The sequence below is a fragment of the Bos javanicus genome, chromosome 23 (genome assembly GCF_032452875.1).
Source record: "Bos javanicus breed banteng chromosome 23, ARS-OSU_banteng_1.0, whole genome shotgun sequence".
NCBI classification, from domain to species: domain Eukaryota; kingdom Metazoa; phylum Chordata; class Mammalia; order Artiodactyla; family Bovidae; genus Bos; species Bos javanicus.
This window is the reverse complement of record NC_083890.1, coordinates 24,165,258-24,189,131: the sequence shown is the minus strand read 5'-3', so window position 1 is coordinate 24,189,131 and position 23,874 is coordinate 24,165,258. Positions and strand designations below refer to the sequence as shown.

Genomic DNA, 23,874 nt, shown 5'->3' with positions numbered 1-23,874 from the left:
AGCCTCAACTCTGCATGCTAATACTCCTCAGAAAATTGTCGTGGCTCTGAGACTTCAAGTTCACTGTCATCTTAATTTAAGCTTGAAAGTGAAAGTTAGTCACTTAGTTGTGTCTGACTGCGACCCCCTGGACTATAGCCCGCCAGACTCCTCTGTCCATGGAATTCTCCAGGCAAGAGTACTGGAGTGGGTTGCCATTTCCTTCTCCAGTTTAAGCTTGGGGGGCTACAAAATGAATACAGTATTAAGTGCCATGGTGAGGAGAGCCTAGGTAACGGGAGACCACAGCCTCAAAGGTCAGCCAAACTGGGGTGCACGATGTTAAAATATTGACACTGTACGGTAGGTCCAGAAGATAGTGGGTTTGGGAGTCACGTCTTGGATGGATATGGAGCTGAGAATATTCTAGCCTGAAGACGAGGAGATTAAGTAGGTGTAATAGTCATCCTGCTCATTACTTCTAACAAAGTGTGGGGGAAACCATTTTTGACATTGATTTGAAAAAAATATGGTTCGACATGATAGTTTCCCAGTGACCTTTTGCCCTCTTCATCACCAATTCTGGTCTTCCCATGGGATCAGCCATCTTGGCTGTGGTGCTCCATCTCAAAACTTAGGGGTACTGCTCTAGGAGTTGGGAGCCCTGGAGCCTCATCTTGGAGCTGACATACTTTTCATGTTTGACTTTATGCAAATCCTCAGGTCTCTTTGGGTTACACTTTTCTTATGCCTCTACCTACTTTACTGGCTGAAATGAGATCATACATATGAAATTGTTAAAAAATGTAAAACATCATGCATTATTATAACTAATCATCTAGGAGCTAGTTGCAACAATGCCTAAAGCCAGGATTATTCTCGAGCAAATATCACACCTGTTGGGGGCCATACCCTGCAAACTCCATGGTCTCGTTTCCTCTGGACCACATATTTTTAGACTTTCTGTAATGCTACACTGCTGTTTTTCATTTTGAATCCACTCTGGCTTCTCTCCTTAAAGCAAGAGGACTTTTAAAGCAAGTGGCTGGTAGTATAACTGGCACATATATCGAATCTCCTTAGTCTGGGCTGTTAAGTAAGTTTAATTAATTTACTAAGTTAATGTTCCACTGCTAGCAACAGAGACTCATTGCCATCAGCTGGGGAGAGGGAATTGAAAGCCTAAATGAGCTCATTTTTTCACAGTTGGAATTAGGGACCAGTTAGCCAGTTGTGTGGGTTTTCCAATTTCTCCATCTGCCCTGGGGGCATTTAGCAATTCACTCCCCAAACAGAGTGTAAGAACAGGAAGAGAGAAGGGGTAAAGAAAAAAAGAAATTTTTTTCCCCAACATTTGCTTCCATTTTTGGAACTGGAAGTATTATCTGTGTATTGCTTATTCGGTTGGGCTTGGAGAAGCTTTTGCTAAATGTTCCTGATAGATCTGGAAAAGAGAAAGGCCTCAGTGAAAGATATTTACCATGTGCATTTTCATTGCAGGGTGCGCAGATAAAGGGAAAACAAATAAACAATAAAAGAATGGAAACAAAATTACAGAAATTTGCAAAATTTGACAAATGGTGGCCTGTAGTTGCCACAAGCTAATGGCTTGCAATGATTAATAAGAGTAAAAATAATTGCATTTCATTAAGATTGATGACACCCCATTTAACCTCCCCTCTCGTTTCAGCCCTAAAGTGGAAAGAGATGAAGTTCTCATCTATAATAGCTCCTGTACCATTACCATGGAAACTGAGGCAAAGATGGAGTGTGAGACGCCTAATCAGCCAATTACCGCCAAGATTACTGAGATACGGAAAAGCCGGGGCCAGAACACTCAGGTATAATCAAATCTTTTTTACAGACTGATTCAAACAGCTCAAATTAAATTTGTAATATTGTGTACATTAAAAAAACAATTTAGCCCAAATGGCAGCGATATATAATATTAAATGCTCTCAAACTTTGAGGAGCTGGTCTAATGCACAGCATCTGAATTCATAGTTAGCTATGGTTAATCATATATTTTCTCAAAAATAAATGAGTGCTGCCTGGGCTCTTTTAAAGCAAATTCTGAGCAGATAATCTCAGCATTTTGTCCTGTTTTCCATGAGCATGTTTGAAAGAAGCTCTCTGTGGTTTATTTCTCCATGAAATAAATGGCCTACAATTCAACCAGGCGCTTCTGGAAGGTTTCCAAATCACTCAGCCGTCTTCATTTGGTGGGATGACAGTGTCTGCTGGCCTGTCCCGTTCGTGTGTGTGCCGTGCAAAACAAACAGAGTGGAAACTTCCACTTCTGAGAGGATGACATGGAAATGAGGACCAAAGAGGGAAAAGGTCTGCAGGGTCATCTGGCCCAGCCTCCCTCCTTCATCTATCCGTTTTACATCATCTTAGCCACCCCTCCAAGGGGCTCTTGTAAGAAGGTGTTCTTAAAAGTCCCCAGTGAGAAATTCCACAGCCTCCCAGAGAATTTTTGAAAATTGAAATCAGAGGCGAAGCGCTCTTTGGAAATATATCAGATAATCTTTTACGACTCTCCGGGCTGCTCATGGTACACAGATAAAAAATAATATTTATTGAGCACCTACTCCCTTAGGTGTCTTTCTCTTTATGAAAGCGATCCTCAGATCTTCCTCTTTTGTCTCTTTTATTGAGACAAACCTTTACTGAGTGCCTATTAAGTGCCACACAGGGTCGTAGATCTTGTAAATGTTGCTCAGATGAAGGCTTTGCAATCCCAAACTGTGCTTCCTGGGTTCGTGAGGCGTGGTTTTCTCTAACTTCTGGGCTGGTGCTGAAAATGCATGCTATGATAAGTAACGTGATTTTTCTGTTCCCTGTCTGCCTTCTCATCTCCCCCTCACCCAGCCCCCCAGGATCTCCCTGTCCAACCTCCCTCTTCCCAGGCTTCTCATGCCCCTTTCCTGAACCTTCAGGTGGTTGTACGGGCTGTTACTTCCTCCTTCATTGTGTCTGCCTGCCGCCCCCCCTCCTCCGCAGAATGCACCTCTTCCTTTCAATGCTTCATTGCATCAACAGCTTTAATTCTTCATCTGCAGCACTATGGTCCCTAATAACAGCCTCCTCTTCACGCCAGTGCCCCTTCTCAGCAGTTGGCTGGCAGTGATGTCTCAAAGGTTTATGGTAGTGAGCGAGCCTGCTGAATTAGTCTCGAAATGTAGAAAGAGAACTGTGGGCTGAAGACTAGCTCTGGGACACTGAGCAATCCTTAAGACTTTCTGGGCCTCTGTTTCTGCCTCGGGAAATAAGCTGGGTTGTTGGTCTGCTCATCTGAACAAATGTGGTGACAGAGAGGAAGAGGCAGGTAGCACAGGAGTGAGGAGTGGGCTTTGAGTTGGACTGCTGGGGCTGGAACACATCCGTTGCTCCCTGGGGGACTTCCGGCAACTTAGCCCCTCTGTGCATCAGTTTTCTCATCTGTAAAGTGGGGATAATAATGGTACCTGCCTGATAGGGTTGATGTGAGGATTCTAGTGTGCGAGCTGCTGTGAATTGCATCTCACACACAGTCAATGTCCCGTGTTGGCTGTTCTTGGCCGTGCTGTTTGCTAGTTTCAGTGCAAGAAAATGAAATAGGATCATTTCTCTGCAGTGTTCACTGCTTTGACCAGATCATTTCACTTAGATTTCTTTGAATTTTCTATCATCTCAAAGACTAACTTTGAATTTTTTTTTGAGGATTAGATGTCTGTCATCTTTAAATATTTATCTTCCTGCCTCCCTCTTTGGTAACCATCAGTTTGTTTTCAGTGTCCATGAGTCTGTTTCTGTTTTATAAATAAGGTCATTGTATCATTTTAGATTCTACATGTAAGTGATATCATAAAATATTTGGCTTTCCTGTCTGACTAACTTCGCTTAGTGTGATCATCTCTAGATCCATCCATGTTGCTGTGAATGGCATTATTTCATTCCTTTTTATGGTTAATATTCCATTATGTGTATGTGTTTATATATATATATATATATACACCACATTTTTTTTTATTTGTTCATCTGTTGATGGACATTCAGGTTGCTTCCATGTCTTGGCTATTATAAACAGTGCTGGTATGAACATTGGGCTGCATATATCTTTTTGAATTAGAGTTTTAATTTTTTCTGGATTTATCTGGAGCAGGATTGCTGGATCATGTGGCAATTTAATTTCTAGTTTTTTTAAAGAACTTCCATACTGTTATCCATAGTGGCTACACCAATCTATCAATACATTCCCACTAACAGTGTAGGAGAGTTCTCTTTTCTATCTACCCTCTCCAGTGTTTATTACTTGTAGATTTTTTGATGGCCATTCTAACCAGCGTGAGGTGACACCTCATTGTACTTTTGATCTACATTTCTCTAATAATTGGTGATGTTGAGCATCCTTCTCCTTTCCCTTTTCCCACTCCACTTGAATATTTTGCTGAAATGCTACTTCCTGAATGAAGTCTGTCCTTCCCACCCTATTTAAAGTTACAACCCAGTGCTGCTTACTCCATGTGTCTTACTGGCAATTTTCCTTTGTCTGTTCCATTTTTTTCCCCCTAGACCTTCTCACCTGCTAACATATGTAAGGTAATATGTTATTACATAAAATAAACACATTCTGTTTATTTATTGTTTAGTGTCTGACTTTTCTTGCTAGAATATGATCTCCAAGGAGGCAGAGTGTTTGTCTGCTTTGTTCACTGGTTTGTCCAAAGTATCTAGAACTAAGCCTGAATCAATTGTACAAATGGACAATAAAATAAAATATTTTATTTTAATATAAATTAAAATAAAAACAGGTAAAAGAAACCTTCTCACATGCTCCTTCTCTAATTGCATCCCCTGAAGATTCCATCTGAAAGAAGGCACACACACACAGGTATAGATATACCCATTTGCACACACAGGTGTTATTGTGTCATTAATATTGTTCTTCAACTTGCATTTTTAAAAAACCTATTGACAGTCTAGGATATCAGCTCCTGAAAAGAGGCACTTTGTTTTGTTGCTTCTGTTTCCCAAAGCTTTGAACGATGTCTAATACACAGCAAATCCTCTTAAAGTTTATTGAATGGACAAATGGATTTATAAATGAATGCATGCGTCATGGTCATCTTTCCATTTTAGCATAGGTACATTTTTCTCTTCTTCAGAAAATATTGTATTGCTATGGTACATCAAAACAAGAGAAAAGATATCAGGAAAAAAAAACCCAACATCTAAAATGTTGCTGCAAAACGCAATAAGGTGCCATAAAACAACCAGCAGTTTTGAAGAATTCTTCAAGGATAAAGCGTGGGTTGCATTGGATGGGTAGAGAAATCAGAGCAGAATAAACATGATACAAAATCAGTTTAGAGAAAACTGATAAAAAGAGTCCACTATACTTTCCAGTGGAGTTCCCAGAGAAATTCTAAACTTGAGAGTCCGGCAGGGCAGGTATCAGAGTGACTAAGGAAAGAATTGCTTGGGAGAACTGCTAGGGCCTTTTCCCTCACTTTTTCCTCTCTCTCTTTGTCTCTGTCCCCGTGGTGGCTCTGTGGCTCTCAAGATGAAGTCTTAAGAGTGATTCACAAAGCAAAAAGGGATTATTTTCTTGGGGACAGGAGATGGGTGTGGTCCTTTGTGGGTTATCAGTTTCTTTTTTAAACTTGGCCCAACCCAAGGTGACTCTGAGATTCCAGGACAGACTCAGGGAGAGAAGGAAGAAAAGGGTGGGGAAAGACACGTTCTTCTCATTTCTGCCTCCAAGGAATCCCTTTACTTTTCCTCCACTCATCCAGATGTTTCACCCAGCAATTTCCGTTGTGCTAACTTGAAGAGGTTTCTATGAACATCTGATCTGCCACATCAGTGGAAAAAGAAGTCAGAAACAGTGCTGTTAAAGTTATCTGGCAGGTGATTTTAAACCTAGCATCCTATACCCTGTACAACACTATTTGGAATAGAAACAAAATAAAGACATATATGCTATACACAATTTAGAAAGTTTATCACCATGTGCACTCTCTGAAAAATGACATGCTCTGGCAAGCCATAAAACGAATCCAAGAAGATGGAATGAGGAGCAAGAAACTAGTGAATGAAGAACCTTAAAATAGCAAAACCAGAGAAAAACGGTTAGAAATATGACTGTGAAGCTTAATATAGTTAAGAATGGACTCTTAACCAAACAGAGGAAGGGACCTCCTGTGTCAAGGAGGAGGACAAAAAATAAATAATAAAAGGAGGACAAAAAACAGAGGCATAAGCACCCTTCTTGATCAAGTGGGGAGATTTTTGTAACACAAGCACACCATGTCAAGATGGAAAGTATATGGGGAACGTGGATGAATTCATGGGGAATAGGAACATAAAAATGAAGTTCCTGCAAAGGGACATTTAGATAAAAAACAGGACAGTTTGCCCCACTGGACCCTAGAAGAGCTTTGGATTTAGATAAATTTAGGTACCAGGAAGGAGCTTCCCTAGTAACTCAAGGGAAGCTAGCTTCCCTAGCTTGTAAAGAATCCGCCTGCAATGCAGGGAACCCCAGTTCATTTCCTGGGTCAGGAAGATCCTTGGAGAAGGGATAGGCTACCCACTCCAGTATTCTTGGGCTTCCCTCGTGGCTCAGATGATAAAGAATCTGCCTGCCACGTGGGGGACTTGGGTTTGATCCCTGGGTTAGGAAGATTCCCTGGAGGAGGGCATGGCAACCCATTCCAGTATTCTTGCCTGGAGAATCCTATCGACAGAGGAGCCCAGCAGGCTATAGTTCATGGGATGGCAATGAGTCAGACACGACTGAGTGACTAAGCGCGCTTGTGCATGCGCGCATGCACACACACACACACACACACACACACAGAGGTATCAGAAAATGGACAAGAGTCTGGAGGGGTTGTTTGAAATCTCTATAAAGAGTAGCTAGAGCCCAGGACAGTACTGCTGGCAGACCCAGTCAGACATCTACTTACCACTCCTTCCTCCAGGAAGCAGAGACATAATTGATGGACATACTGAATTAGTGAGGTATTAATTAGGTGCTTGATGGAACCTATTAGTTTCCAAATAGGAAAAGGAGTATGTCAAGCCTGTATATTGTCACCCTGCTTATTTAACTTATATGCAGAGTACATCATGAGAAACGCTGGGCTGGATGAAGCACAAGCTGGAATCAAGATTGCCGGGAGAAATATCAATAACCTCAGATATGCAGATGACACCACCCTTATGGCAGAAAGTGAAGAGGAACTAAAGAGCCTTTTGATGAAAGTGAAAGAGGAGAGTGAAAACGTTGGCTTAAAGCTCAACATTCAGAAAACTAGGCTCATGGCATCCGGTTCCATCACTTCATGGCAAATAGATGGGGAAACAGTGGAAACAGTGGCTGACTTTATTTTTGGGGGGTCTCCAAAATCACTGAAGATGGTGACTGTAGCCATGAAATTAAAAGAAACTTACTCCTTGGAAGGAAAGTTATGACCAATCTAGGCAGCATATTGAAAAGCAGAGACTTTACTTTGCCAACAGAGATCTGTCTAGTCAAGGCTATGGTTTTTCCAGTAGTCATGTATGGATGTGAGAGTTGGATAATAAAGAAAGCTGAGCGCCCAAGAATTGATGCTTTTGAACTGTTGTGTTAGAGAAGACTCTTGAGAGTCCCTTGGACTGCCAGAAGATCCAATCAGTCCATCCTAAAGGAGATCAGTCCTGAGTGTTCATTGGAAGGACTGATGTTGAAGCTGAAACTGCAATACTTTGGCCACCTGATGTGAAGAACTGACTCATTTGAAAAGACCCTGATGCTGGGAAAGATTGAAAGCAGGAGGAGAAGGGGATGAAAGAGGATGAGATGGTTGGATGGCATCACTGACTCAGTGGACATGAGTTTGAGTAAACTCCGGGAGTTGGTGATGGACAGTGAGGCCTTGTGTGCTGTGGTCCATGGGGTCGCAAAGAGTTGGACACAACTGAGCGACTGAACTGACCTGAACTGTCCAGCACAGAGGAGGAGGGGATGGAGAATACAAGATTTCCAAGTTGGAACATTGTTTACTCTTAAAGAGAGGTCAATCTCTCCCAACCCCCTACAAAATTCTTTTTTTTTTTTTTTGCCCCCAGCTCCAGTATCCTGGTAATTCAAATTCTATTCTTTCCAGAAAAAAGATTGGAAGATACTTTTTTTTTGGAGCTAAAGACCCATGGATTTGGACATTTGGAAGCCTCATGACATCCCACTTACACAAATTGTCCACTTCAATTTTTAGTGCATTGCTCTTAAATGTGAACAGACAGACTTCTGGTTTTGGCCACAGGAGAGTGATGTTTTAGACTTACCCACCTGCTGGGTTTCCCTGGTGGCTCAGTCGGTAAAGAATCTGCCTGCAATGTGGGAGACCTGGGTTCAGTCCCTGGGTTGGGAAGATCCCCTGGGGAAGGGAATAGCTCCCACTGCAGTATTCTGGCCTGGAGAATTCCATGGACTGTATAGTCCATGAAGTCGCAAAGAGTCGGACACAAGTGAGAGACTTTCACTTCCACTTCACTTTCATCTGCTATACATGACTGTAAAACTAGTTAGAATATATTTCAGGCTTTGGATAATAGACACAAGGCTGTGATCCTTGAGAGAAGGGAAACACACAAGGAGAGCAAGCAGCTTTCTGTCTGGGGACACTATTCTAGACACAGCATTAGGGAGAGAAACCTCAAGCAGAGAGAGACAGCAACACTGGGGGGTCATCGGAAGCTGGAGCTCAGGGCTGCTTTTGTAGGTAGGAAGCATGGAAATGGAAGTGGAGGTGAGAGGGAGAGAAAAATATTTAATGAGATAATGGCCAAATGTTTCCCAAATTTGATAAAATACAGTCTCACAGATCCAAAAAACTTGAAAGTCACTCAATTGTGACTTTCAGGGAGTCACAAGGAGATCCAACCAGTCCATTCTAAAGGAGATCAGCCCTGGGATTTCTTTGGAAGGAATGATGCTAAAGCTGAAACTCCAGTACTTTGGCCACCTCATGCGAAGAGTTGACTCATTGGAAAAGACCCTGATGCTGGGAGGGATTGGGGGCAAGAGGAGAAGGGGACGACAGAGGATGAGATGGCTGGATGGCATCACTGACTCGATGGACATGAGTCTGAGTGAACTCTGGGAGTTGGTGAGGGACAGGGAGGCCTGGCGTGCTGTGATTCATGGGGTCGCAAAGAGTCGGACACGACTGAGCGACTGATCTGATCTGATCTTATCTGAGTGATGCTTGAGGCTGCAGGATAGTATCGATGGGGAGGAAAACCAGATTTTGTGGGGATAAAGAGTAAGTGAGTGGTGAGTAAACACAGCAGCTGGTGCAGATCACAAGTAGGAAGAGAAAGGACAGATGAAGATTGAGGGTGGGCAGCCAGTGCCTTTCTCATGCCCATACTCACCTCGATATCATTGGCACTAGGGATGGTTTCTTTTCTTTCTTTCTTTTTTTTTTTTTTTGGTATTTTAATGTACTTTATGTATAAGGTCATTAAAAAAAATTAGTTTTCATTGGAGCATAGTTGCTTTACAATGTAGTGTTATTTTCTACTGTACAGCAAAATAAATCAGCCACATGTCCCTTTGGACTTCCTTGGGAACATGCTGTATATTAGCACAGGGAGTTCTACTTAAGGCAACTGTGGTGACCTGAAAGAAATGGTTTCTTATGTTCAAGGCACTTTGATTCAAGCGGGGATCTTTAAGGATATTACGTGATTTGACTAGACAGAATCTCTGCAGGTGTCTCACCCTATTCATTCTTGTGTGTGTGTGTGTGTGTGCTCAGTCGCTTGGTTGTGTTCCTTCTTCTAGTGACTACAAAATAAATTGCATGTGCTCCTGATGTTAGCTGGTTGAATCACTGCCATTTATTTTAGAAATATTCATATTTTAAAATGCACTTCAATGCCTGGATTGCTGTTAAAAAAAGTAAGGCCCCTCTGCTTAATTTAATCCCTAATTTCGGCTTAAGGACATTCTCCTAGAAAATTGACGCAAAACAGTGATGTGACAGATTTTACATTTATAAAAATAATGTGTGTACCTAATTAGAGGCTAATTTGAAAAACCGCTTTCTATTCCCTAATGATTTTGTTTCTTCTGTTACCGAAACCCCATAGCACTTTCCCACTTTTGTCTCCTTTCTTTTCCCTCCTTTTGGTCTTATTTCCTTTCCTTTTCTTTTTTCCCCACTCTTTTCTCTCTTCTCTTCTATTACTTTCCCCTCTCTTCTCTTCTATCCCCTAACTCCCCCTCATTTTTTCCCCCCTCTCCTCTCTCGTTTTTTTCTCCCCCGTCTTCCTTTCTTCCCTTTAAATCATCTCTTTTATTCAGTGTTTATCCTCAGGCTGTATGCTTTTTCAGGAGATGCTTTTGGAAGTAGGGTTGAGCTGGTTGTTAAGCTTAGGGCCTAATAATTAAGTGGTAGTCACCTCCCAAGATGAATGGGTGTTTAACTGATTTTCCAGAGTTTTTCCTTTTTTTTTTTTCCTGCATACAAAACAATTTGTTTTTATTAGAGATATAAAAGAGGAGAAGGGGACGACAGAGGATGAGATGGCTGGATGGCATCATTGACTCGATGGACATGAGTCTGAGTAAACTCTGGGAGTTGGTGATGGACAGGGAGACCTGGCGTGCTGTGATTCATGGGGTCGCAAAGAGTCGGACACGACTGAGCGACTGATCTGATCTGATCTGAAAATCACATAAAATTTCTATAATCCTATCACTCAGAAAGACACACATGAACACTGTCGCCAGGCAAATTTTTAAATGAGAATATTTTTAAATATAAAACATTTTTATAATCCACATTTCATCTTAAATATTTTGTAAAATTTTGATATTATTAAATAATTTTACAGTTTTTCAGGGGTTGCATAGTATTCCATCATTTGGATGTTCTATATTTTTTTGAGAATATTTCTTCTTTTTAAAAAATTAATTTATTTATTTTAATTGAAGGCTAATTACTTTAGTGGTTTTTGCCACACATTGACATGAATCAGCCACAGGTTTACATGTATCCCACTGTCCCAAACTCCCCTCCCACCTCCCTCCCCATTCCATCCCTTTGGGTTGTCCCAATGCACCAGCTTTGAATGCCTGTTTCATGCATTGAACTTGGACTGGTCATCTATTTCACATATGGTAATATACATGTTTCAATGCTATTCTCTCAACTCATTCCACTGTTGCCTTCTCCCACAGAGTCTAAAAGTCTGTTCTTTATATCTTTGTTTCTTTTGCTGTCTCACATTTAGGGTCATCATTACCATGTTTCCAAATTCCATATATATGCTTTAATATACTGTATTGGTGTTTTTTTTTTTCTGACTTACTTCACTGTATATACTTCACTCCAGTTTCATCCACCTTAGAACTGACTCAAATGCATTCTTTTTAATAGTTGAGTATTATTCCATTGGGTATATGTACCAAAACTTTCTTATCCATTCATCTGCCGATGGACGTCTAGGTTGCTTCCATATCCTAGCTATTGTGAACAGTGCTTCAATGAACATTGGGGTACATGTGTCTCTTTCAATTCTGGTTTCCTCAGTGTGTATGCCCTTCAGTGGGATTGCTGGGTCATATGGCAGTTCTATTTCCAGTTTTTTACGGAATCTCCACACTGTTCTCCATAGTGGCTGTACTAGTTTGCATTCCCACCAACAGTGTAAGAGGGTTCCCTTTTCTCCGCATCCTCTCCAGAATTTATTGTTTGTAGACTTTTAGATAGCAGTCATTCTGACTGGTGTGAGATGGTACCTCATAGTGGTTTTGATTTGCATTTCTCTGATAACGAGTGACATTGTGTATCTTTTCATGTGTTTATTAGCCAGCTGTATGTCTTCTTTGGAGAAATGTCTCTTTAGTTCTTTGGCCCATTTTTTGATTGGGTCGTTTATTTTTCTGGTATTGAGCTGCATGAGCTTCTTGTATGTTTTGAGATTAATTCTTTGTCAGTTGCTTCATTTGCTATTTTCTCCCATTCTGAAGGCTGTCTTTTCACCTTGCTTATAGTTTCCTTCATTGTGCAAAAGCTTTTGTTTAATTAGGTCCCATTTGTTTATTTTTGCTTTTATTCCCATTACTCTGGGAGGTGGGTCATAGAGGATCTTGTTGTGATTTATGTCAGAGAGTGTTTTGCCTATGTTTTCCTCTAGGAGTTTTATGGTTTCTGGTCTGGATTTAGATCTTTAATCCATTTTGAGTTTATGTTTGTGTGTGGTATTAGAAAGTGTTTTAGTTTCATTCTTTTGAGTTGTTCCTTTTTGCTAAGGATGTCCTGCAGTTCTGCAGTCAGTTCGCTTCGTGGTAGCCTCCTCCACCATCTAGTCCTTATCTGTTTTGAGCCCAGGAGGACTTCACACCATTTTGAAGGGTGATGGGCCACCTCACTTGCTTAGCTTGTGGGTAGAAATTTTTATGTCTAGGGCTTGACTCTCCAGACCTCTCTTTTCCTTTGCCTTGATAATTAAATGGCAAGGGCGTGGGGTCAAGTTATAGAGGAAAGCTGGTCCATCCTGGAAACTTGCCAACATCTATAATGGACTTTGTGTTGTACCCATGAGGATTTGGGGCTGTTTGTTACTTCATGTAATCTAGCCAGTCCTAGCTATAGACTAATGACTGCATCATTAACCTTTAGCCTGGTGACTGGCTCACTGCATTCCACATGGTCCTTTAGTTCTTGTCTGTGAGTCCACATAGAATAATTTCCATGTAGAATAATAATCCTGATTTATGTTTTCAGTGGCAGGGACGACAAGAAACTCCTGATATGGGACCATTAGGCAGAGCTTACAGCCTGCTGGGAGTTAGTAAGGTAAAGCCAGCCTCTTTCCAGACCCTGTTTCCCCACTTCCCTCCGCATTCATTGGTGATGTGCTTCCAGTCCCACCTTTATGTCCTGAAGATTTTCTGTGGAATTTTCTGCACTGAGAAATTAGTCATCATGTTTTGCAGTGTTGTTGCAAGCTGTGGAAGTGTGGGGGATATGTGGCTTTTTTCCCTCATAACTCTACCTGTGCTGAAATCTTGTCTATTTCCTCCTGAGAATCACTCTGGAACATTATGTGTGAAGAAGATTTGTTCCAGTGGAGCAGATCTTTATATCTGTCGTCTGTAATTCATATCCATAACTCTGTGGAATCCATGTGTAGGTATTTTTCCACACACTCATGTGCTTTCATTTCTTTCTTATAATTTTACTTAAAAATCTTCTTATGAAGATTTCAATCACAAGGGAAGAAGAGCATGACTCAAATGGACTTAAATCATAAAGCAACTCACAGAATGGCTCATGGGACAGGAAAACTCATTCAGGAGTCACAGGTGTGGCCTGACCCAACAGTTCTGTGCTCACTTAATAAATGGGTCTTTCCATGTCTCTGTTCTGCCTTCCGTGGGGCCACATTCAACCTACAACTGCCTTTTCTGCAGCCAAAAGGTGGTTGCCAGTAGTATTCGGGGCTACTTGCTCCCCTATCTACCCTGCATGTGAATAAAAGGGTCTTTTGTGGGCACAGTTTCAGAAGGAGGAAGTTTCCTTTCCAGAAGCCCTCAGCAAATGTCTCTTCATGACTCATTGTTCCAAACTGAGTTGCTTGACCTTACTGCCCTCTGCTCAGGTGGTACGTTTTGCTGGCTATTTTTGGCCAATTATTGTGGGTCTTGGAACAGAGTCAGTGCCACCCCTAACACCTGGGTGAAATATGACAACAGTGATGGCTGGAAGGAAAGATCTAGAGCTATTGACAAGGGAAACTGGAGAATGACACTGGAGGGTCAGCCAACAATCGACCTCAATGGCTTCGCTTTTCTTTCTCTGGCTCTAAATGAAGCCCTCTTCCTCTGAGTCTCCTCACTGATCTTTTGTGATAAACTCAGGCATTGCTGTTGCATGGAATTTTGATGGAGGTGAGAACAAGGTGCCAATAAGGGATCTGGCTAAGTGAAAAGGAAAGAGCGTTTGGTAAACCTCCCTTTAAATTCCACAGAGTGTTTGCTTTTAACAAACAAACAAGCAAATGAGAACGCATCATGACCACATAAAACACACATACCTCCAGTAGCCTGCAGGACCTCAAAACCTGTAATGTGTCTCTTCTGTGGTGTGCATCTTCCTGATGCAAAATGACAGGAGTTGTTTATATGATGTACCAGCTCCCAATGGGGATGGCTCATCATTCAGTTCTAACCTTCTTCTAATAATAAGGAAACAAGCAATCTAGGGAAAGAAATGATCTGTTTGAGTGTTTGTTTCTCATAATGGGTCTTCCCAAACACTTGGCAATTATTAGTTGATCCTCTCAGTGCCCCTGTGTAATGAATACCTATGTATACAAGGCGTGGGGTAGACACAGTCAACTGACCAAGGCCCCTCCATGAATTAATGTCAAAAACAAGGACCTGGACTGTTAGGCTCACAGCTCCAGTACCAGTCATCTTAGAGCAGTGCCAATTAACTTCTTTTCCTTCCCAGAGGGGAAACGTATGCACGGCCAAGCAGAAGCAAATATATTTTGTTCTATTTCTGCTTGGCACCAGTGAGTATGCATTCGAAGGACATCATATGATGACTTTACTAAGACATTGAACAAAAGCAGCAATGTGGCCAGCAGAGAGGGCAAGGTACTCCTGCACTGGGATAATGAAATTATTGTCCTCATTCCTTCTCAAACATCATTTACTGACAACTCTTAGGATGCCAGCCATTGTATTAGTCCCAGTATAGGAATGCCACATGCTCCCTTTGAGAGATAACAGAAGACTTTGAAACTATGAAGGACTTGGACAAAATAATTTGGTCACCTTCCAAAGGGTTGGATTAATTCTACAGATGAATAAGATGCAACCCCTACCTTGTGGAACATTCTCTTCACTAGGGTAGATATAAAAGCCCAATAATTATGCTATAAACAAAAATGAAATAAATGTGGTAATAAAGGTATTTGTATTTTACTGTGGAAAATTGGTGAGGGCCAAGAAATCTTCTGGGTGGAAAAATCATCACCTAGAAATCCCTGGAGGGTGTGCCATTTTTATCTGGGCCCAAATTTATGAGGATTTAAAGGATAAGGGGAGAAGAGAAAAGGTTTACTAGTGAAGAGATGAGTTTTACAGAATCCCAGGGGTGGGAAGACATGGTTGTTATATAAGTAATTGTATTTGGCTGCAGTGTAAAGTTTGAAAGGAAGTAATGGGGAAGAGAGTCCCTGGGAACAAAGGTTTAGAAACATAAACCGTTCTGAGTGTCAAACTAAGGCATGTGGATTTAATCCACGTGGAAATGTAGGACTGTTCAACACTTTGTAAATTTTATAGCTGCCATTTTGTCTCATGAAATATCCCTTAGAGCTCATGTCAGGTGGAGCACTGCTGGCTGAAGTGTGGCCCAATGTCAGGCTAGCCCTGACACTTGTAGCTCCTGTTCTGCAGCTGAAGTGCAAGTGTTCATGGGGCAGAGCTGAGGCACGAGCCTGGGAAATGAGGCATCAGGAAGCGGCAGCTGAGAGAGGGTTGAGGATGGGGGTCCTGAAGGCAATATGGAGAGATGTCCTCACGTCTCACTGAGGTACAGGAAAGCACAAGTGATTCTCTTTGGTATTCTGTATTCCTGTGAGTTACAGAGAGCAGCCTGGGACCAGTGGTTGGCCTGAGAGCAGATGACCTGGGTCCTAGCTCCAGGCTTGGGTATCACCTGCCTGTGTGGTTCTGGGCAAGTCCTCGGGAAAACCAGTTTCCTCATCTGTAATGAGCAATGGGACCATGTCAGCATTTTCTAATGTGAGTTCTCTGAACAATTAGTAACAAAGAATAACCCATTAGAAAAAAAGAGTCTGTGGTTGAATACGTTTGGGAAACGCTGCAGGCTCACTTGTACGCTGGGCGTCATGAAGTCCAGCGATATGTTAAAGGCAGGCAGTTTCACTCTGTCGAACTTACTTTTCCCCAGACTTCTCTGCTCACAAGAATCTGATTTATCTCTTCTTTCCATGCAATACCCCTTGGCTGCCTATGGAACATCTGGGGAAATTCTGGAGTAGATCATTTTAAGGAAAGGACTGTCTTCACATTCTCTGATCCTGTGTTAACTGTGAAGGTTTCTTCTCAGTTTTGGATTTTACAAATCCAAAGGAAGTCTTCTCCTCCAGTCTGATTGAGGGAATTCCTACCTGTAATACAGGATTGGCCATCACCCCTCAATCAACTTTCAGAATCGAGGCTGGAAGTTTTTTAAAAGTGTTTTTTAAAAATGCTTTGAGATCCTTGAGGAAGGAGATCCCTGGTGGATTTGTCATATGACTTCATTAGAAACCTTGTATGCTAAGAAGCTTTGACTTCACCTCCTAGTTTGGAATCATCATATTTCTAACGTTACTCTATTAACCAGGAAAGAGCTGAGGGATTATTTTTTTATTCTTCTTCTCTCTCTTTTTTTTTTGCATCTATATATAATGTAATTTAACCTAGCAAAAAAGACACTGATTGTCTGTCCCACAGGACTTAATTAACTCCCAGCTTCACAGTGAGCCACAGAAATAATAAGAAAAGGAAAAGTTCGGGTGTTCCATACCTGTCCACTTCTACCTCTGGTGCATAATGAGATGTCAGGAGAGGTGACACTGACGAGATGTGTAAAACACGCTGATTGCAGGAGGCGGCCAGCTGCCTGCTCAGCTCCTGGGAACCCTGGCCAGGCTGGAGGAACTGCGGACCCAGAGAGCACTACTTTTCTTCAGATGACAATTTCCAGCATCCTTCCCGCCCACCACCCTGCCATCTGAGCAGTGCTTTTGTTAACCTTTAGCTCTGCCTTCTGCACCCTGGTCGGATGTTATGACAATTGTCATAGGGCAGATGTTATGTTTATTAAGCTGCCTGTAGCAAATCCGGATGAACAGTGCAGGGTTCTACCAGCCAGCCCTCAGGGGAGCCCATTAAGAAATTGCAGGGCTAATAAAAATCATGCTGGATGAAATTGCAATCCTCTGGTGCCACTCTCGGATGGGTTGAAACTGGTTTTAAATTTTCATTGGGGCAGGGACTGAAGGTTTAAACTGGGTCCCTTGTCCCAGTAGCCCTCAAAGTTGCACCTTCCTAACTCAGACTAGAAAAGTGCAGGGAGAGGACATGCTTGCCTCTCTCTTTGTGTGAGGTTTCTGTACATTTTAGATAGGAATTCATGCATGTTTCTTGCATGCTAGCAATGGGAGAGGCTCTGGAAAAAAGCCTCACTCTGCTGAGTGGCATGGAATTTGGCCACAGTTCAGGTCCTCTAGCTTCATACTGGTTGAAGCCTTCAGCATCCAGGCCTGAGGTGGATGGTGCCTTGAAAATGCAAGGGAAACAATTTTCGGTTCCCTGTCTCGGTAAAAGTGTTCTAAAACTTCCCTGTCCTGGTAGCGTCACGAAATGGAGATTCTGTAGTTTTCTTGGAGAGCCATTCCAGCATGGCAATTCATCTTCACCCTATATCCCATCCAGTCCAGGGGTCATGGTTTCAGAAAGGAGTTCTTCGTTCCTTTGTGGAATCTGTTTTGCTTGTGGGCTTCCCTGGTGGCTGAGACCTTAAAGAATCTGCCTGCAATGCAGGAGACCCACCTTCAGTCCCTGGGTCAGGAAGACCCCTGAAGAAGGAAATGACTACCCACTCCATTATTCTTGCCTGGAGAAGTCCATGGACAGAGGAGCCAGGTGGACTACAGTCCATAGAATGGCAAAGAGTTGGACTCAACTGAGCAACTAACACTTTCACTTTCTTCTGCTTTTAGAATTCACCATTTCATCTGGATAGGTAAATTGTTTTTAAACGTTAAAATGAAACAGCCAAGTTTATAATTGCTGTTTGAGGGAAGACTGAAGAAAATGGAAGGAAAAATGTAATAGGGAATTTCAGTAGCAGGTATGATACCATCTAGGGTGATACATTCTGTATTTTCCTGAAAGAAGCACTACCGAGGGAAGGAGGTAACATTGACTGAATACTGACTCCTTGTCAGGGACTGAGTGAAGTCCTTTATTTGAACTACCTGTTCAATCCTCAGAACAGAGCTGCGACATGGTTACTATAATTATCTCCAATTTTGTTTGTTTGGCTGTGCCGTGGGCATGCAGGATCTTAGTTTCCTAACCAGGGATTGAATCCATTCCCCCTGCATTAAGAACAAAGAGTCTTATCCACTGGAACACCAGGGAAGTCCCTACCATCTCCAATTTACAGATTCATAAAGGCTCAGAGAGGTTCTGTAGTTTGTTTCAGGACTCACAGTAGGTAAGTGGCAGAGCAAAGACTCAAGAACAGAAGAATTCCAGAGCCTGTACTATTACTAAAATAATAATTTTAATAATAATAGAATAGTCATTTAGCAATATTACTAAAATAATAATTCTTTTTGAAAATAATTTCAAGAAATAAGCAAGGAAAGCTGTCCTCTTTTATAAGCAATTCTCAAAATGTGAAGTTACAGTATAAATTTGTGGATCTCTGGGTAGTGGAGAAAGTACGAGTATATGAAAATGTAACTCTCAAGCTTCAACCTTGGCTGGGAGCATGGGTCTACTTCTGGCCCCTCACCCACCACGGCACCTTCAACCCCGGCCTTCTTGTGGGCATTGACTCACCACTAGTGTTCTAGATCCTTCTAGTGAGATTTTCTGCTTCCTCTACCCTCCTGCTCTGACAGTGATTTCACTGGACATGCTCTTATGTGGACTTGCGTTTGTCTATGCTGGTGGGGGCTGGTATTTATATTTTATAACTACTATAGAAATAAAGGTTTATTGAATGAATGCATGAGTGAACATCATTAAAGCTGATGATCACCAGATAGAATGTTATGCGTGCTTAGCTGCTCAGTCGTGTCTGACTCTTTGCAACCCCATGGACTGTAGCCCACCAGGCTCTTTTGTCCATGGGATTTTTCAGGCAAGAATACTGAAGTGGGTTGCCATTTGCTTCTCCAGGAAATCTTCCTAACCCAGGGATCGAACTCACGTCTCCTGTGTCTCCTGCATTGCAAGCAGATTCTTCCCCTGCTGAGCCATTAGGGAAGCCCACCAGATAGAAACCAGGTCTCAAAAGTTTCACTGTGAAACTTTCAGAAACTGTTATTGAGACTGGAGACATTGGGGAACACAGAAGCCTCCTACTCTTACCAAAGACATAAATTATACAAAGAGTGATTTACTCAGAAAGGCCTTCCAAGTTCAGAGGAAGGCATTTGGCCTTCCAAACAATAATAGTTTCGCCATTTGTCAACTGTGTTTTCCTGAGGGTTACTGAAATAGAGATCTGGGAATTCTCTGGAGATGCAGTGGTTAGGAATCTGCCTGCCAATGCAGGGGCATGGGTTCGATTTCTGTTCTGTGAAGATTCCGCATGTTGTGGAGCAACCAAGCCTGTGAGCCACAGTTACTGAGCCAGCATGCCCTAGAGCCCATGCTGTACAACAAGAAAAGCCATTGCAGTGAGAAACCTGCGCACTGCAGCTAGAGAAGAGCCCCTTCTTGCCACAACTAGAGAAAGTCCACGTGCAGCAATGAAGACCTAGTGCAGCCACAGATAAATAAATAAATGAAAGAAATAGAGATCTGCTTGACAGGTGATTTTCATGATATCTTTCTGAACTGTTTCATTAAGTTTTGATAATGTGGGCAATATTTAGTAGAAATGACTAATTTCTGCAGTACAGAGAGAACATTGTGATTTCCTTTGCCATGCTTATTATCTTAGTGAAGTAATTGGAGACTAGACCTGTAGTTCCAGAACATTCAGCTTAATTTTCTTTTTTTTAATTTTCTGGGAAATGAGGCTTTTTTTTTGCTTTTATTTAAAAACATCTTTTCAAGTTCTTTTTATTTTCTTTATTATTATTACACCGGGTCTTAGTTGTGGGACTTGGGATCTCTGATCTTCACTGTGGCATGTGGGATCTTTTAGTCATGGCACTCAAACGGTTAGTTGCAGCATGGGGGATCTAGTTTCCTGACCAGGGATCGAACCAGGGTCCCCTACATTGGGAGCATGGAGTCTTAGCCACCGGGCCAACAGAGAAGTCTCGAGACAATGTGTCTTGTAAGCTAAGTTAGGGATGATGGGTGCTATTGTGGGGGACACACGAGGGTCATAATTTTTAGGCACTTCCCAGTATCACAATGCACCTAATTCCCATTTCTGTCTTTCTACTATTTTGGCTGCTCCATTTAAGTGCTTAGTATACAAACCAAAACAAGACAAAATACCTTTTCATCTTATTGAAAAGAGGATACATACTTAGAGTAGACAATGTAAAACAAGATAATAAAACAGACAAAAAAGATCTTCTATAATTTCAGCATTCAGTTGCTTTGATCCTGGCCAAAGGAATGTTGGCCAGTGAAGTCATGAGCCAGGAAGGCTTTCCCGGCTCCTCCACCTCATAACCTTCAAGCTGGAGAGAGATGGCCACTCCTGATTTCAGTGTCTGCAGGTATTAAGTGTACAAGTATGGTACTTGCGTGAAGTAATTAAAAGGCTTTCTCTGTATGTTGAATGAATAAATTTGAAAGGGTCGTAAGTTCAATTTTGGCAATGTGTGGGGTGATATATTTATGACTATATATCTATCCATAAAGTACATCATTTGAGACAATATTTAAGACTTTGTTTTGTCCTAAGAAATCATCCTTTTCAGAAATCAGCATCACAGAAAACTGACCCAGCTCTTTACTGTGTTATGCACTTTGAAGACACAGTTGGAAGAGCAGTGCGATTGGCCTATTGAAGGTAATATATTTATTGGGACCTATTTTTCCTTAACTTTTAAAATACACAATTTCAAATATACTAAAGTAGAGAGACTAACATAATAAATGCCATGTACCCATCTTGCGCCTTAAATGGCTCTCAACTTACTTTTGTTTTTTAACAAAACTTGAAGATTATTTGATACAGGTTACCTTTGAAAGCAGAATCTGCTGGTGGGATTTTTAAGGATGAAGGTAGTTTTTAACCTGGGAATCTCTCATAGTTTAGTATTTCACACAGGGTATAAATGCTGTGAAAAGGATGACTATGTTTCACATCTATTTGAATTTATAGGAACATGAGGCATCTGGGGTTTAGATTAAAAATGGTCTCTATATAAAGTTGTCCTTTGAGCTTCCCTCTCTCTCTCTCTTTTTTTTTTCAATTTATGTCTTACTTTCTTATTCAACTTCTATTTAAGTTCATAAAATCCAAAAATCTCCAGGTATTATATATTTGCATTTTATAATGGAATTCTTGGAGACTCAACGGTTATAATGGCATAAAAATAGGCGGTGATGATTTTTATTTAAGAGTTGGACCATGCTTGGTACCCCACCAAATCCCATTGCCTGACCAACTAAATGACCATTTATTAGCTTTAAAACAATAGTAGCTTGTTTTAGTAGCTACTTAAAATAGTAGCTTCAGTATATGGACCTGTCATATGTGATGGGCATATGGCATATGACTATTTTGTACATGTTATTTTCATAGCACATTGAGTAGACATTAGCTCCATTTTGCAGGTCAGGAAATGATGCTTCTGAAAGTGGAGAGGCTTATCCAAGGCCCCATGGCTAAAATGTTGGTCCTGGGATGAGAAACTTCCTCTTCACCATGATGCTGCATGCTAAATAAGTGACTAAAAATGATTGCAAATGGTATGTGGGGGGTGAAGAGAAGACAGGATGGGAAAAGGACAGAGTAGCATGAGTTAATCAAAAGAAATGTTTCATTAAAATCTCATGTCTAGTGGAATTAGAGCAACACTCTGTGAGTTTAGTTTAACTTTATGGGCATAGCTGGATTTCCTAAGGAACAAAAAGTGTTTCAGTTTTATTCTGAAAATTTTGCCCCCCTCCCCCAAGCAAGATTCTTTTCCTAGCCTATAACTGTTTCCCTGGCCCTGGAATTTGGAAAGGCTCTGGTAAAAGGGAGGGGCTTCACTCATTCCCACCTTGATTTTGTCTGAAAAGATGTCTACTGGAATAGAACAAAGAAACAGGCCAAACAAGGGAAGAAAAGGACTCGGGAGCAGATGTTCTCAGGCTGGGAGGTGACGTCTGCAAGTCAAGATGGCAGCCCAGTAACCACGGGCTACAGACGCGCCAAGATAAATGGTTGACCCCGGCCTGTGTCAGCCCACGATTGATGCCACTAACAGTCCTACTGCCTTCCCAATGAGTTTTTTTTTAAAAAAAATCTTTGATAGAGTGTGTTATCTAGTTACTGGCATGAGGGCAATAGCCCGGAGGGGTGAAGGAAAAGGAAAGAATAAAAGGTCACTCCAGGAGGACAATCTCTGTTGGACTAAATGAGAAAAAAGGATCTGACTCCAAAGGGGAGGAAATAAATAAATAACAGTAATAGCAGCTGCAAGGTGCTTGGATGGATAAGTGAGATGCGGTCCCTTTGCTTCCCTTCCTTTATATTCCTTCCTTCCTCCCTCTCTCCTCCTCCCTCCCTTTCTTGCTCTCTTCCTCTCTCCCTCTATTTTCTTTCCTCCTCACTCTCTCTCTCTCCTTTACATCTCCCCTTTAAAAAAAAAATTAACATAGGCCTTGAGCTGTTCTAGAGAATTTCCTACATGTAGCCATAGATTTTGTTTTTTTCCCTTGAACTTTTCTAATGGTCTGATTGGGATTGTTAAGTCTTAAAAAAAAAAAAAAATGTCTAGGAGAGGTGAAATTAAAGGCCTTAATAGCCTCCCACTTTGTCTGTAAAAGAATGACAATTCAAGTGTAAAAGGTACAAAACAAATAACATGAGATTCCTCTAGATAACAGGAAATACGTTATTACAATATGGTATTATTAACTGTTTTGTGATGGATATATGAATTCAATTCTGTAACAACTGTCTCGCCTCCCACCCCCTGACACACTCAACCCTGAAGGGTGCCCACATGCATAGTTTTTTCACAAACACCTATATATACTTTTTTTGGAGAGGCAGGAATATAATTGCTTTTACTCAGTATTGCTGCATGCACTGAATTCTACTTCGTGATAACAGAATCTTTAATTGGCTCATTTAGTCTTGAAGGACATTTTTCAGAGGGAAAAGAAAAGGAGAACTGAGGTTTTGTTTTGTTTTTTTCCTAAAAGATCATGGCTTTAATTATGAATTTTTGCTTTTTACTTGATCTGGAAAAACCTAGGTTTTTTTTCTGCCCTCATCAAGTGTTTGTAGAAGGTAAAATGGTTTCAGGGCCAGAAGCCTGAAGACTGGGTTGGACCTATGACATTAATACTATCCTTTGAGAGGAATCATGTTGGATATAAAAATATTGTTCCTCAAAAGCAGCTCTGGAAAGAGCAGAGACATATACTGTAGGCAGAATCCATCCTCTGGATGGCCAGAGCAGTTTAACAATTTGACTTCCTGGCCTTATGACATTGGCTCTCAGTAGCCAGTGCTGGATAGGGTCATCTTTAGTTGGCACAGGTTGGAGGACCTGTTTTGCCATGTTTTCCTCTGTCAAAGGCATCTAAGTAATGCTAAGAGATGAGTATTGTTGTTGGAAATTGTGGTTTCTAGTCTCTGCCAAGACCATCTTACTAAGAGTTCCAAGGCTTGATTTCTCAGAACCATCATTGTCCTCATGTACATGAAGACGCTAGTGCTTCACAGCATTTTTCTGCAAAGGTTTTTAAATTTAAATGAGTCTGCAAATGTGAAAACCCTCTGAAAGTACTACAGTGCTACTCAATTGTTACAACCCCTGTATCAGTGTGGATTCCATTGTTGTATGGAACTGGTGGTTGGCTGTAACATGTTACTTGTAGAATAGAGCAGTGACATGATAGCTCCTGTAAATTTCCACAGGATTGACTGAAGTGGGAGCAAGGTAGAGGAATGA

The 23,874-nt window shown here is 41.4% G+C and overlaps 1 protein-coding gene across 4 annotated transcripts in view; it reads left to right on the top strand.

Moving 5' to 3' along the window:
* PKHD1 (PKHD1 ciliary IPT domain containing fibrocystin/polyductin) overlaps positions 1–23,874 on the top strand; it is a 443,703-nt gene that overhangs the window by 84,510 nt on the left and 335,319 nt on the right. For all 4 annotated transcript variants that reach the window (XM_061398409.1, XM_061398410.1, XM_061398408.1 and 1 more), the window contains exon 35: positions 1,670–1,820. In XM_061398409.1, coding sequence (XP_061254393.1) covers positions 1,670–1,820 — 151 coding nt within the window. The remainder of the gene's footprint in view (positions 1–1,669; positions 1,821–23,874) is intronic.